The 15,544-nt window shown below is 46.4% G+C and overlaps 1 protein-coding gene across 1 annotated transcript; it reads right to left on the bottom strand.

Annotated features, from left to right (window-relative positions):
- Positions 1–854: 854 nt before the first annotated feature.
- LOC139272788 (NACHT, LRR and PYD domains-containing protein 3-like) lies at positions 855–8,188 on the bottom strand. The gene is made up of 3 exons (XM_070888900.1): positions 8,026–8,188; positions 7,857–7,922; positions 855–2,662 (listed from the first exon to the last, which is right to left on the bottom strand). The coding sequence occupies exons 1-3, from the start codon at positions 8,135–8,137 to the stop codon at positions 921–923; spliced, it is 1,920 nt and encodes a 639-aa protein (XP_070745001.1). The 5' UTR covers positions 8,138–8,188; the 3' UTR covers positions 855–920.
- Between the last annotated feature and the right edge of the window lie 7,356 nt (positions 8,189–15,544).

Here is a 15,544-nt window from a genome sequence, read left to right as displayed (position 1 = left end):
TAGGGGGATCAAGGGGTATGGCGAGAAAGCAGGAATGGGGTACTGAAGTTGCATGTTCAGCCATGAACTCATTGAATGGCGGTGCAGGCTCGAAGGGCCGAATGGCCTACTCCTGCACCTATTTTCTATGTTTCTATGTAACATTTATTCCAGGTGTAACTGGCCCGACAGTTTTGGGGGAAGTTTCGGAAGTTCCCTCCCCGAGCGGAGCCTCTCACACAGGGGGCAGATTGTGGGGAATTCCAGGCTTCACTGCCCCCAGTTTATCCAGGAGCCGCCCGCTGTGTGCGAGACCCCACCGCTGCCCGCTGTGTGTCTGTACTCTCGGGCTAACACCCCACAATACGTTAGATTGAAAACTTTTTACCGGCATGTTTAAGATCCTGAAATTTATTCTTGCCTTAATTTTCAGGCCTGTGAATAATTGTAAACATTCACAGCTGAAAGAATTCCCGATTCCCCAATATTGCCAATCCAGGAAACTTCCGCCTCGATAAGACACACCCTGCACGGTGTTGGAGTAAATATCTAACGGTTAGTGATTGAAACTGGGGTTGTGTCCTGTTTCCATTGGAAATGAGTGAATTAGAAAACATTTCAAATTAATTTAATCTTAACTGCTGGATTATCTTTTATGTTTACATTGTGCTGTCCAGCCTTATTACACATGATTTATTGTAGCTAAAGTTTCTGACTCACTTCTGTATTTGCTGATTGTAAAATCCCTACTAGTTCACAAGTATCCGTTCCAGATTCTCCAGTCCTTAAGGAATTACTAACCGATCCTCTTACTGATCATTTGTGTGTTGAATCTGCTTCTCTCTCGTTTAACTGAACTGCTTGTTTCCCTTAATTACAGACCAACAACGCAATCCGTGACTGTCCTACAATTCACCCAACAGTTAGCGACAAATAAACAGTTACCTCAACATTTGATATTTGTGCAGTGCGGGTGCCAGCCGCTGGAGTCCTTCACACTGAATGGAGCAGATTTGTAGATTGAGATGTTTTATTGTATCGCAGAGTCCAATGATATGAGACAGAACTGCACAGTCAATCGGGGTCAGTGCCAATCCACTAAATGTAATTGTTTCCACCGATCCCAATGTAGTCCGAGCCAGTCCATTATTCTGAGACTCAAACAGATAGTGCAATGTGTTCAGGAGGTTCCTTTTACCAGTTTCACTCTCTGTGTTTACAATCTGTTCTTCAACATTCTCCTTCATCCAGTCAATCACTCGGCAGGTGGTCTGATGAAGAAATTTACCCAGAAACTCCTCCAGGGGCCGAGCTGCCCGCGGGGAGGAGAGACCAGCAGCGAAATGGAGAAATAGCTCAAATCGCCCATCTTGCTTGCTGTGGGCTTCACGGAGGAATTTCAGGATGTCCCCGGGATCTGGAGTCAGGAATTGTGCGAGTGCCGCTACAAACTCTTGGATGGTGAGGTGCGGGAATGTGTACACCACGCTCTGGGCAGAATCAACCTTCTTCAAAACTTCCATCATGAACCCAGACAGGAACTGGCAAGGTTGCAGATTGTACTTGATCAAATCTTCATTTCTAAACACAATCTTCTTCATGGAGACTCCTGTGAAGGCCATCTCACCGAGCTTCAGTAACACATCTCTGGGGCTTTCAATCTTTCGGCCATGGTTTTTCAGAATGTTATAAATATAGTATGAAAAAAGTTGGGTGATAGTCTTGGGAACCCGCTGCTGTTTCCTGTTTGCCTGTGTAAAGAAGGGGCCCAGTGACAGACCGAGGATCCAGCAGTAGGAAGGGTTGTAGCACATGGTGTACAGGATCCCATTCTCCTCCACGTGTTTGATAACAGCTGCTGCCACCGTCTGATCTTCAAAACACTTGTTGAAATATTCCTTCCATTCTTCACCAACAAATCCCAGGATTTCAGCCCAGACTCTGATCTCAGCCTTTTCCAATAAATGTAATGCAGTGGGGCGGCTGGTCACCAGTACTGAACATCCTGTGAGCAGCTTGTGCTGGATTAAACTGTACACGATATCAGACACTTCACACCAGTTTTCGGGATCTGTGCACCGGTGCTGAGGTTCTGTATTTCGACGATTATCAGCAAAATCGATTGTGTCCTTGAATTTATCCAATCCATCGAATATAAAGAGCAATCCCTCTGGGTTCTTCCAAAGCTCTCTCAGAATATTCCCAAAGGAAGGATATTTATCCAGTATCAGATTCCTCAGGTTTATTCTATCGTTAATAGCATTCAAATCCCGGAATTTAAAACTGAAAACAAATTGGAAATGTGGGTATATTTTCCCCGTAGCCCAGTTATGAACAATCTTTTGTACCATTGTTGTTTTTCCAATCCCCGCGACTCCGCTCACTGCTGCTGAACTCCCAGAATTGGATGTGTTCTGGTAAAAGGTGATCTGGAACAATATATCAGTTCGTATTTTTTCTAGTTCTTTCCGGAGATGTTTCTCTCTCCACCCTTCATGATCTCGGCCTCTTGCCAGCAGTTCATGTTCTACAAGTGCCCGATCTTGAACAGTAGAAATGACCGTTAGCTCAGCGAATCGATCAACCAGTTGGAAAACTTTAACTTTCTCCTTTATTAGGATAGTGTTCACTCTCAGTGTTTCAGTTTGTGCTCGGAGTGTTTCCTTGTGTTTCTGTTGAACATCTTCAAATCGAACGGACAGGACGTCGTTTCAATGTTAGTTATATTGAGAAAGAAAGCTCCGATATACTATTCGGCTTTTCAGTAAAGTATAACACGATCTATTTCGAAATGTTCATCGAGGACAGTTACAGAAGCAAAACCAACACTTAATGAGAATCTTCAGAGCGAAGTTTCATATCTCCATTAATATTTACTTCACATGGCGAGTTGTGTGAGGGTCAAATGTTTCCTCTGATGGTGAATAATATCTGCCCACAATGCACTGCAGATAACTCATTACAAATCCACATGTCATGCTGGTTATATGGCTGCAGTGGTTATAATGGATCAATGATCGAATCCCGTCTCCACACACCCAGCAGGGATGAAGTTTCGTACAAATAGCAAATAGGGAATTGGGCAACACTGAGAGAGGGTCAGGCTAACAGTGTACTGCTGTTCCCCAATCGTTTGATCAGGCCCTGGAAGGGCTCTCAGGGAATTCTATGCAACTCCATTCAGTATGTCACAGGGAGAATGCTCCTGTCATTGTGAACTTTGAAATGGATCAATAACAACAACTTGAATTGATTTCACTCTTTGCTGTAGTAAAAACGTTCCAAGTGTCTTAACAGGAACGTAATCAGAAAAACATAAAACACCAAATCAAAATAAAGAGAGATTGAAAGGAGGTTACAGCGATATGGAGGGTTGTAAGAACTGATGGAGGCTACAGAGATAGTGAGGGATGTAGGGACTGGAGGAGGTTACAGAGGTAGGGAGGGATGTAGGGATGGAGGAATTTACATAGATAGTGAGGGTTGTAGAGCTGGAGGAGGTTACAGAGATAGGATGTATTTTACAGGCTGGAGGTAGTTACAGAAATAGGAAGGGGCGAAGTCATGGAGCAATTTGAAAATAAGGAATGATAATTTCAAAATCAAGACTTTGCTGGACCGGGAGCCAAAGTAGGTCCGCGCGTGCATGCATGATCTGTGAATGGGGCTTTGTGCGAGCTTCGATATGTGCAGCACAGGGGGCGATGGGAGGATGGGGCTTGAGGCGAGTTGGGACACGGTACTGCACAGGGTGTGATGGGTGATGGGGGCTTGATGCGAGTTAGGACAGGGCGCAGCACAGAGGGTGATGGGTGAACTGGAGTTGATGCGAGTAAGGACTCGGTGCAGCAAAAGGGTGATGGGTGAACGGGGCTTGATGTGAGTTCCAATAGGCACAGCAGAGTTTTGGTTAAGGTGAAATTTATAGAGGATGGAATTTGGTGGTTGGCGAGCCATAGAGTGTTAGACTAATTGAGGCTGGGTAGATGAGGATTTTATCACTAGATGGGCTGAGGCAGGGGGCAGACGGTGTTACCGAGGTGGAAGTAGGTGGTATTGTTGATAGAGAGGATATAGGAACGAAAGACCATCTGAGGATCTAACCGTATGCATTGGTTGAAAACAATCTGGTTCAGACTCAAACGTTTGCCAGGGAGAGGGATGGAGATGATGGCTGGGAACGGAGTTTGTGACCGCAAGCAATAATAATGACTTTGGTCTGCGCACTAGATAGGAGGGGATCTTTGCTCAACCACTGCTGGATGTCGGATAAGCTGCGTTTCAAATCCCCGTGACAGTGGAAAGGCTGAGATAGATGGTGGTGAGGCAGAGCTTGTGTTCTAGTCACTACAACCTGACATTATGTTTTCGGATCATGTCGCCAAGGGGCAGCAGGTAGGTGCGAGAAAGGAGGCGGCAATGTATAGATCCTTGGGGAATACCAGAGCAGGAGCGAGTAGAGAAGCCAGTGCAGTAGATTTGACATTTTGGTATGATTGGATGAATAGGAATGGAATGGGTTTAAGAAAGATGATTAAGAACATAAGAAATAGCAGTAGGGATAGGTCATTTGGCCCCTTGAGCCTGTTGCGCCATTATAATATCATGGCTGATCTGATCTTGGCCTCAAGTCCACTTTCCGCCCAAACCCCAGGAAGTTAAGTTGAGGAGAGATCGAGGAAATTGGGTTAGTTTCCTTTTGCTGAAGAGACTTCAGAGTCCTGAAATAGAAGTAATTCCGATTTTTAATGCAATGAACAACATTCCTGCAGGAACCAGTTTCACTGAGAAGGAATCGGGTACTAACATAAATGCCATAGGAGAGAAGGAGTCATATACAACTAGGTTCAATTATTTCACTCAAAGGACAATAGAATCGGGGATCAAGTTATCAGGGAAGGTCGTTTTAAACAGTATAAATGGGACAGTTAGATATGTTTCTGTTGACAAACTGAGCAGGTGATATCCTCACTGTTACAGAGAATGGCTTGTTTGGATCAAGGAGGATTTCAAAGCAGTAATTCTGTTTCAGAAAGTGCGAACAGTGTTTGAGTAGTGTTGCAGATACAGCCTGCATGGCCTACAATTTGATCGTGCCTGACAACAGGCGCGCAGTGAAGAGACTGTGCACTGAACATGTCTCTTACCGTAGACTCAGGCAGCAGTTATTAACTGTGCGGATTGTACTGAGCCAGTGGTGCAGTTAGGGCTACCCCTGCTATTCACTGGCTAAGTGCCTGTGTTTTCTTTAGGTGGGGCTAGGTGTTAGATATCGGGCCTCCCGGAGGCCACTTAAAGATAAAATGCATGTTGTAAAGGTTCTCTGCGGGTACATGCTACAAGGAGACAATTGTGAATTGGTTAATGGCTGCTGGAGCTAACGATCGTGTCGGTAGATTCAAAAACCTTGCGCTCGAGGCCCTGGTAGAGGCGGCGGACATGCTCCGCCCCCTAGTGGCAAGAAACCCTCCTGTCATCAACTCCATCGACAGTGGGAAGAGGTGGATGAGCAAGTCAGCAATTATAGAATCAGACAAATTTACAGTACAGATGGCAAATGGAATGTTGGCCTTTATTACAAGGGGGAGAGTATAAGATCAGAGAAGTCCTACTACAACTGTACAGGGTGTTGGTGAGGCCACACCTGGAGTATTGCATGCAGTTTTGGTCTCCATATTTAATGAAGGATATCCTTGCATTGGGGGCTGTTCAGAGAAGGTTCACTAGGTTGATTCCGGAGATGAAGGGTTGACTTATAAAGGAAGGTTGAGTAGCTTGGGCCTATATGTATTGAAGTTCAAAAGAATGAGAGGTGATCTTATTGAAACAAATAAGATAATGAGGGGGCTCAACAAGGTGGATGCAGAGCGGATATTTTCACTCATAGGGGAAACTAAAACTAGGGGCTATAGTCTCAGTTTAAGGGGCCACCTATTTAGAACTGAAATGAGTGGAAACTTCTTCTCTCAGAAGGTTGTAAATCTGTGGAATTCTCTGCCACAGAGAGCTGTGGAGGCTGGGTCATTCGATATATTTAAAGTGGAGATAGACAGATTTTTGAGCGATAGGCAGTAAAGTGTTATGGGGAGCAGGCAGGGAAGTGGAGCTGAGTCCATGATCAGCTCAGTCATGATCTTATTAAATGGCGGAGAAGGCTCGAGGGGCCGTATGGCTCCTATTTCTTATGTTCCTATCAACTTCGTATAATCATTCTACCAATTACCTTAAGTCAACGCCACATGGTTGTTGACCTCTCTGTTAAGGGAAATAGGTCCCACCTATCCAGTCTATTGAGGTCCTTTATAATTTTATATACCTGCCTCATAATTTTAGCAGTGTTGGAAGCTTAGTTCCCAGGACATGACTGCAGTTCCATAACGCCCTCATTGGAATTGTCAATTTAGTTATCATAGTCTCTGCATCATCTCCAGCCTCACTACACTCATAACACTCCCTACCCACTTCTCTTCACCCCTTACAATCACTGCACCATACTTCACTATATTCCCCACAGATCACTCACTCCAAATCTGACGGCTTACATGCTGCAGAACAGCTATTCCTCCATGATAACCACATGTTCAAACACCTCACAGAAACAAGCATTTCAACCGAAACCTTCTGTACCAGTGTTTGCACATGAGCCTCCTCCCACCATACTATCTCACCCTATCTGCATAACTTTCCACTCATTTCTCCATCATGTACATGTACATGTTTCCGTAATGTTGGGGAAATGCTGCCTAAATACACGCTGTGGGCATAGCCTTCTGCGGAGTGCCTCCCCCGATCCCTCTTGTGTCAGCTGCTTCTGTTGTCTGCTGTATTGCATGCTGCTCCCTCTCCTCCTCCAGTCCCAAAGGCTGTCCCATGACACCACTGCTGTATTCCTCGCTGCTCCCTCTCCTCCTCCAGTCCCAAAAGCTGTCCCATGACACCACACCTGACTACAGCTAAGCTGTCCAAACGGCAGCCAGCAACAGTGCAAGATCAGTAACATTGAATTGTGTTTGCTCTCTTTAGACAAAGCAAACTTTGCAGAATGATAAAACACAACAAGGAAGGCCCAGAGGTTAACCAGCTACCAGAAACTACAAGCCAGTTACGAAACTGTAAATTCCCCATGATCCCTTTCAGTAGCGCTGGTGAAGGTTCCTTCCTCACGGGTTGTGCCCAGTGTTGCTGGGCGATCCATCACCTGGAGTGAGACGTTGCGGTATACCCAAAGCGGGAAAGGGTCCCGCACGAAGCTAATTTAAATAACATTCACTCTTACATCATGCTGCCATGGGCGCCCGACACCACAGTGAAACCCGATCCAATATTACAGGCGGCGCTCTTCAGGCTGGAAATGTGCGTACAATTCCTGCCCGCCATATTGGCCGCAGGAGGCCGATAAGCGGCCGGAAAACCGGCAGTACGCGATGGAATAGCTGGGCCGATGGTGAAGTACTACGCTCATTGGTACATCATCTAGGTGAATCATCCAGTGAAGCCGCAATACATTCATTGTGTCTGTTGATTAATCACTGCATTAGACCAACTGACCAATGGAGTTTAAAGTTTATCCCGGTCAGTGACGCTCACTGGCTGCAAAGGCCAGTCACAGGAACAGCTGAATATACTGCTGGGGCAATGACAACATCTGCATATTTACAGATAATCTCAAACCCGGTGTAAATTGTAAGCACATCCGACACATTTTAATATCACATCTCAGTATCACACAAGTGAAAATGAATTCAATTATGTTTGCATATTTGTTGAACTTTTCATCCCTAAATTCAAGAAATCGCTAAAGCAATAGTCAAAGTTAAAGCTTCTGATATTCAGCAACGAAATAAAAATCTGTCTGAAATTTTCACCCCGTCACCTACCTTTCAGCTGACTTGGAACTTCGGAGAAACAGTCTGTGGCTTTCATGTCATCAAATCGAAAGAAACCTGTTTAAATAAATTAGTTTCCATCAGAGCAAAACTCTGCAGAACGTTATTAAAATTTATAATTTAGATGTGAGGTTGAATTCAGTGTGTGATTTTACAGTACCGTGTTCCTGTACTTCTTTCAGTATTTTGTCCAGCTTTGGTACTCCATGGCGCATATTCACAAAGGATTCCCACATCACCCTTCGGGCCCCAGCGCCTTTGCCCATCACCATCTTCAGGAGAAGTTTGGAACTGTCCGCCCGTTTTCCCTTCTCCACGAGCTCAGTGATTTTCTGTCAAGAATAATAATAAATATATTGATGAGCGGAGTGAAAGAACAGCAGTGAAAGTTAATGGGGACAGTTTGTCATCTTATTGTGCTTGGCGAGAGGATAGGCTGGGTGGGGCTGGAAGAGGAAATAATGTGGTGTTGGTTTACCCCTGGTAACACAGCCTGCCCGCTTTCAGTCCCGTACACTCTCACATTCCCTCCCCCTCTCCCCACCCCCGGTAACACAGCCTGCCCGCTTTCAGTCCCGTACATTCTCACATTCCCTCCACCTCTCCCCACCCCCGGTAACACAGCCTGCCCGCTTTCAGTCCCGTACACGTTCACATTCCCTCCCCCTCTCCCCACCCCTGGTAACACAGCCTGCCCGCTTTCAGTTCCGTACACGTTCACATTTCCTCCACGTCTCCCCACCCCCGGTAACACAGCCTGCCCGCTTTCAGTCCCGTACATTCTCGCACTGCCCCCTCCCCCGGTAACACAGTCTGTCCGCTTTCAGTCCCGCACATTCTCACATTCCCTCCCCCTCTCCCCACTCCCGGTAACACAGCCTACCCGCTTTCAGTCCCGTACATTCTCACACTGCTCCCTCCCCCGGTAACACAGTCTGCCCGCTTTCAGTCCCGTACATTCTCGCACTGTCCCCTCCCCCGGTAACACAGTCTGTCCGCTTTTAGTCCCGTACATTCTCACATTCCCTCCCCCTCTCCCCACTCCCGGTAACACAGCCTGCCCGCTTTCAGTCCCGTACATTCTCACGCTGCCGCCACCCCGGGTAACACAGCCTGCCTGCTTTCAGTTCCGTACATTCTCACACTGCCGCCACCCCGGGTAACACAGCCTGCCTGCTTTCAGTCCCGTACATTCTCACACTGCCCTCTCCCCCGGTAACACAACCTGCCTGCTTAACTTCGATTCACAATAGGATTAATTTCCCCCCCAAATTCACGCAGTTTACTCAATTTGATGCTGGATCGGGCTTTTGCTGTGCACACAAGAATTTTACTGCTTCTCAGGAAGTGCAGATATATTCTGAGGTCACTGAAATATCAATGATTCGTGCAGTGATTTACTGAAGCGGCGGGATAAATCGCTTTTCCATGGGAATATATGTTGTCATTTTACCTCGAACTTTGCTCCTTCTAGAATTATGCACACCCCATCCCACCAGGGACCATATTTCACGTATTTAATCTCCACACCTCAATCGCACCAATTTCAGCTGTCTCTTACCTTTTCAAATGCTGTCAAGGGAAATCCCAAATAACTGTTCTTTGACATCTCCAGTAATTAACTGTGGATGGCTTACTACCTCCAATATTGATTTGTTTAATTGACTACGTGGTTCGAAAATATACAGTTCCATTCAAACCTCGCATTATTGTTTGAGAGATTTTTGGAGGATCAGAACCTAGCATTCTTGGACTCAATGAGGTCAAGGGGAAGATAGGGGTGGGCGAGGGGTGGCCGTGGGGTGGAGAAAAGGCGGCAGTAGACTGGGGGAAGGGTGGCGAGGAGCGGCAGTAAACTGAGGGAAGGTGGCAGTGGGTTGAAGGAGGGTTGTCAGGGGGTGCGACAGGGGTGGTGATCGGAGAGGGTTGGCAGTGTAGTGGCAGTAGACTGGGGTAGGAGTGGCAGTAGGCTGGGGAATGATGTCAGTAGGCTGGAGGAGCGTGGCAGTGGGATGGTGGAGGTGGCAGTGGGGTGGGGGAGGGGTGGTAGTGGGGTGGGGGAGGGGTGGCAGTGGAGTGGGGGAGTGGTGGCAGTGGAGTGGGGGAGGGGTGGCAGTGGGCTGGGGAAGGGTTGGCAGTGGACTGGGGAAGGGGTGGCAGTGGGCTGGGGGAGGGGTGGCAGTGGGGTGGGAAAGTGGTGGCAGTAGGCTGGGGAAGGTGTGGCAGTAGGCTGGTGAAGGGGTGACATTGGAGTTGGGAAGGGGTGCCAGTGGGGTGGGGAAACGGTGGCAGTGGGCTGGGGGAGGGGTAGCAGTGGGGTGGGGAAGGGGTGACAGTAGGCTGGGGAAGGGGTGACATTGGAGTTGGGAAGGGGTGCCAGTGGGGTGGGGAAGCGGTGGCAGTGGGGTGGGGAAGGGGTGGCAGTAGGCTGGGGAAGGGGTGGCAGTAGGCTGGGGAAGGGGTGACATTGGGTTGGGGAAGCGGTGGCACTGGGCTGGGGAGGGGTGGCAGTGGGGTGGGGAAGGGGTGGCAGTGGGCTGGGGAAGGGGTGGCAGTGGACTGGGGAAGTTGTGGCATTGGGCTGGGGAAGGGATGGCAATGGGGTTGGGAAGGGGTGGCAGTGGGGTGGGGAAGGGGTGACAGAGGGGTGGGGAAGTGGTGACAGTAGGCTGGGGAAGGGGTGACATTGGGTTTGGGAAGGGGTGCCAGTGGAGTGGGGAAGCGGTGGCTGTGGGGTGGGGAAGGGGGGCCAGTGGGGAAGCGGTGGCAGTGGGCTGGAGGTGGCAGCGTGTGGCAGTGGGTTGAGGAAGGGGTGGCAGTGGGCTGGGGGAGGGCAGGCAGTGGGCTGGCAGTTTGTGGTAGTGGGCTGAGGAAGGGATGGTAATGGGCTGGGGGAGGGAGGCAGTGGGCTGGGGAAAGGGTGGCAGTAGACTGGGGGAACACAAAGTAAGAAATCGGACTGGATGAAAATAGGTAAGGGGAGTCACTTAACGTATAGGCAGCACTCAAAGGATAAAAGTCACCCTGTCCGGATGAAATGCATCCTCAGTTGCTGAGGTCAGTAAGGGTGGAAATTGTCGCTGTTCTAGGCGCAATCTTTCAAAACTCCTTCGCCATGTGAGTGGTGCCAAAGCAATGGAGAGTTGCAAATGTTACACCTCTGTTCAAAAAAGGGAAGAGGTGTAAATCCAGCCATTGCACATCAGTCGGCCTAATGTCGGTGGTGGGGGAACTTTTAGACAATAATGCATACAAAATCGTCACTTGGAAAGACATGGATTAATAAATTACAGCCAGCCCCAGGAATGAGGGTCTTCAGTTGCATAGAAGTGTCTGTTTGGCACCCCTGGTCTAGATGTTTAAATAGGGAGTGTGTCAGTGACGCTTTGGTATCCCGTGCTGAGATCATGTCTGGATCGGTTAGTATTCAGACCCCAAGGAAAGTTGAAAATATTTTCCTCGGAACAACGGTGACCCAATAAGTGTTTCAAAGATGATGAGAGCTTTTGATTGAGACGGTAGAGAAAAAAAAAACATTCCCTCTTGAGAGTAGTTCAGTCATAGATTTACAATCATTGAAAAAGATCTGGAGGGAGGAAAATTGTTTTCAGTCAGTGTTGTCAGGATTAGGAATCATCTACCTGAAAAGATGGTGGAAGCTGATTCCATAAATCATTTTAAAAGGAAGTTGGACAAGTACTGGAGCATGTGCATCTTATTCGGTGAAGGACAAGTTGTAATTTGAAACTAATTATGACTGCACTTTCAAAGAGTCAGCAGACACGACGGTCGAATAGCCTCCGTCTGTAATGTACATTTCTATGATTTTACGAAGTACAACCCTTTAATTTGCGTGAACATCCAGAGGATCATCATACAGCCAAGCAGAAGGAAGACTGTAAAAGAAGGGACAACCATCCGTGGCTAACTAAGGAAATAAGGGATAGTATCAAATTGAAATCAAGAGCCAAGACTAGTTGGAGGCCAGAGGATTGGGAAGTTTTTTTAAGCCAGCAAATAATGACTAAAAAATGATAAAGAGAGGAAAAAAAGATTATGAAAGTAAACTAGCACGAAATATAAAAACAGATAGAGTTTCTACAGGTACATAAAAAAGAAAAGAGTGGCTAAAATAAATGTTGGTCCCCTAGAGGATGAGACTGGGGAATTAATAATGGAGAACAGGGAAATGGTAGAGACGTTGAACAAATATTTGGTATCGGTCTTTACGGTAGAAGACACTAAGAACATTCCAATAGTGGGTAATCAAGGGGCTATAGGGAGGGAGGAAGTTAATACAATCACTATAACTAATGAAGTAGTACTTGGTAAAATAATTGGACTAAAGGCGGAAAAGTCCCCTGGACCTGATGGCTTGCATTCTAGGGTCTTAAAAGACATGGCTGCAGAGATAGTGAATGCATTGATTGTAAACTACCAAAACTGCCCAGAATCTGGGGCGGTCCCAGCGGATTGGAAAAGTACAACTGTAACGCCCCTTTTTAAAAAAGGAGGCAGACAAAAAGGAGGAAACTATAGACCAGATGGCCTAACATCTGTCATTGGGAAAATGCTGGAGTTCATTATTAAGGAAGCAGTAACGGGACATTTGGAAAAGCATGATTCCATCAAGCAGAATCAGCATGGTTTTATGAATGGGAAATCATGTTTGTCAAATTTGCTGGAGTTCTTTGAGGATGTAACGAGCAGAGTGGATAAGGGGTTACCAGTGGATGTGTTGCATTTGGATTTCCAGAAGGCATTCGATAAGCTGCCCCATAAGAGGTTACTGCACAAGATAAAAGCCCACGGGTTTGGGGGTAATATGTTAGCATGGATAGAGGATTGGCTAACTAACAGAAAACAGAGTGTCAGGAAAAATAGGTCATTTTCTGATTGGCAAACAGTGAATAGTGCTGTGCCGCAGCGATCGGTGCTGGATCCTCCACTGGTTGCAATCTATATTGATGACTTGGATGAAGATACTGAGTGTAATGTTGCCAAGTTTGCTGATGATACAAAGATGGGTGGGAAAGAAAATTGTGAGGAGTACAAAAATAATCTGCAAAGGGATATAGATAGGCTAAGTGTGTGGGCAAATATTTGGCAGATGGAGTATAATGAGGGAAAATGTGAGGTTATCCACTTTGGCAGAAATAATAAAAAAACAAATTATAATTTAAATAAAGAAAAATGCAAAATACTGCAGTACAGAGGGACCTGGGGGTCATTGTGCATGAAACACAAAAAGTTAATATGCAAGTACAACAAGTAATCAGGAAGGCAAATAGAGTGTTGGTCTTCATTGCAAGGGAGAGAGTGTAAAAAAGCAGAGAGGTTTCTGCTACAACTGTACAGGGTATTGGTAAGGCCACACCTGGAGTACTGCGTACAGTTTTGGTCTCCGTATTTAAGGAAGGATATACTTGCTTTGGAGGCTGTTCAGCGAAGGTTCACTAGGTTGATACTGGAGATGAGGGGGTTGACTTATGAAGATAGGTGGAGTCGTGTGTGGGCCTGTACACATTTGAGTTCAGAAGAATGAGAGGTGATCCTTTTGAAACATATAAGTTAAAGAGTCGGCTCGACCAGGTGGATGCAAAGATGGTATTTCCACTCATAGGGGAAATTAAAACTTGGGGACACAGTCTCAGAATAAGGAGCCACCCATTTAAAACTGAGATAAGGAGAAATGTCTTCTCTCAGAGAGTTGTAAATCTCTGGAATTCTGTGCCCAAGAGAGCTGTGGAGGCTGGGTCATTGAATATAGTTAAGGCGGAGATAGACAGATTTTTGAGCAATAAGGTAGTACAGGGTTATGGGGTGAGTGCAGGGAAGTGGAGCTGAGTCCATGATCAGATCAGCCATGATCTTATTGAATGCCAGAGCAGGCTCGAGGGGCCAAATGGCCGATTCCTGCTCCTATTTCTTATGCTCTTATGTTAACCAACAAGTTGATTTAGTTCAGGTATCTGAATCAACATAAGTTGGATTATTCTATTGGGTTGATCCAACAATCCCCACAGGATGTTTTGGGTTGTTTGGGCTGTTTGGCTCAAATACTTGTTAACTGGCTTAGCAGTTTCTAAAAAAGTATATTTCCTTCACCACGCAGAGGATCAATCCTCATCTCACAGTTCCTCGATTTGACTTCATTGGTTTGTAGCTCACTCAACTCAGGAACTTCCCAATTGTTTCTCGCCTCTCTTTCCCAGTGCTACTAAAATTCCTGGTTCCCTTTGCCTTTAGCCCATGACGGGCTATATCGGACACGTTACCCTGTCCTTTCTTTGTGCAGAGACTGGTGGATCTGCTGGGTATTTTCACATTTGTGTTATTGTTTCCGATTTACAACATTAGCAGATTAATCCTCTTTCCTATTGTGCTGTTTCTCTTCTGTAACATTCTCTGATTCTAAGCGTTGATATCCTACCAGTACAGTGATTTTTAAGCAATCCAAACTCACTCTGTGTCCCTCCCACTCACCCGATATTCTTGACCACTAAAATGCCACTTGTATGTTAACAACGAGCTGACTCCATCCACCCCTCCTTCCATCGCCTGTTCCAGTCTGTTCCGGTAGAATTTTGTCAACTCGAACAGCTGGGAATCATTGTAGTTTGTCAACAATTCTCTGATAGTCGAGTTCGGATTTGCGAACACAAATGGAGAAAACGAATTACATTATCGCCATTCTATCCAGGCGGCTACATTTGCTCTTATACTAAATGGCTGAAACCTCCTGTGAGCCATGTTATCAAACATCTTCTGAAAATCCAGATACACCCCATGTGCAACATTCAATCGATATACATAGTCAATTCTGTAAAATGTGTGTAAATTTCTCAAACACGACTTGTCTACAGCTAATCCTTTCCAGCCTCCCTTCATCATCCCCTAAACCTCAACATTCACTAATCAACCTTACATTATGGATTGAGCTACACTTTCCACTCAGACCGCTAGGGCCCAAAAAATGAGCACTGTTCCAGCCTTGGCGATGTGTCAGCCTTCATGATCGCTCGAACATTGCCCATTTTTGGGATCGCGACTTTCGACTCAGCGATAACCCAGCGATGTGAAATGCTGAGCTGCCTTAGCAACGGCCTTCTACGCATGCAGTTTCTTTTTGGCAAGCAGGTTTTCCCGCGATTCGGGAGGTCAGGGGCCATCCACACATGCGCAGAAGATAAGGGGAGAGAGATAGAGAGAGGAGAGAGAGAGAAAGGCTGTGGCGAGGAGTTCGAGAGACAGGGAAAAAAATTAGCAGAAGTACCATGAAAATATTAAAATATGTCCGACCACGTGTCTGCTGAGAGTGTGCAGGTGGTGGAGGGAAGGAAGAAGGCCAAGCCCTTTTCTGCTGAAGCAAGTGAGGTCCTCGTCAATGAGGTGCACTCTCGGTGGGCCCAATTAACCCGGGTGGGCGTGGGAAACCTATACCCCGGGCCTACCGCAAACTGTGGAGTGAGATCGCCAACATGGTCTCCGCGACGTCAAACAAGGCGAGGTGATTGGACGAGTGCCATAAGCGCTGGAACAGCCTGGTTGCTTCAGCAAAAATAAATATAGATTTTACATTATAATGATGTAAACTTAATTATAATTATAAATATCCAGGATTGAAATTAAGCTTATTATTCTTTCATATATATTATATATATTACCTGCTAAGATCT

Source organism: Pristiophorus japonicus, chromosome 9, assembly GCF_044704955.1.
Source record: "Pristiophorus japonicus isolate sPriJap1 chromosome 9, sPriJap1.hap1, whole genome shotgun sequence".
NCBI classification, from domain to species: domain Eukaryota; kingdom Metazoa; phylum Chordata; class Chondrichthyes; family Pristiophoridae; genus Pristiophorus; species Pristiophorus japonicus.
Note: the sequence above shows the minus strand (reverse complement) of the source record. Positions and strands in the feature narration are given on the sequence as shown.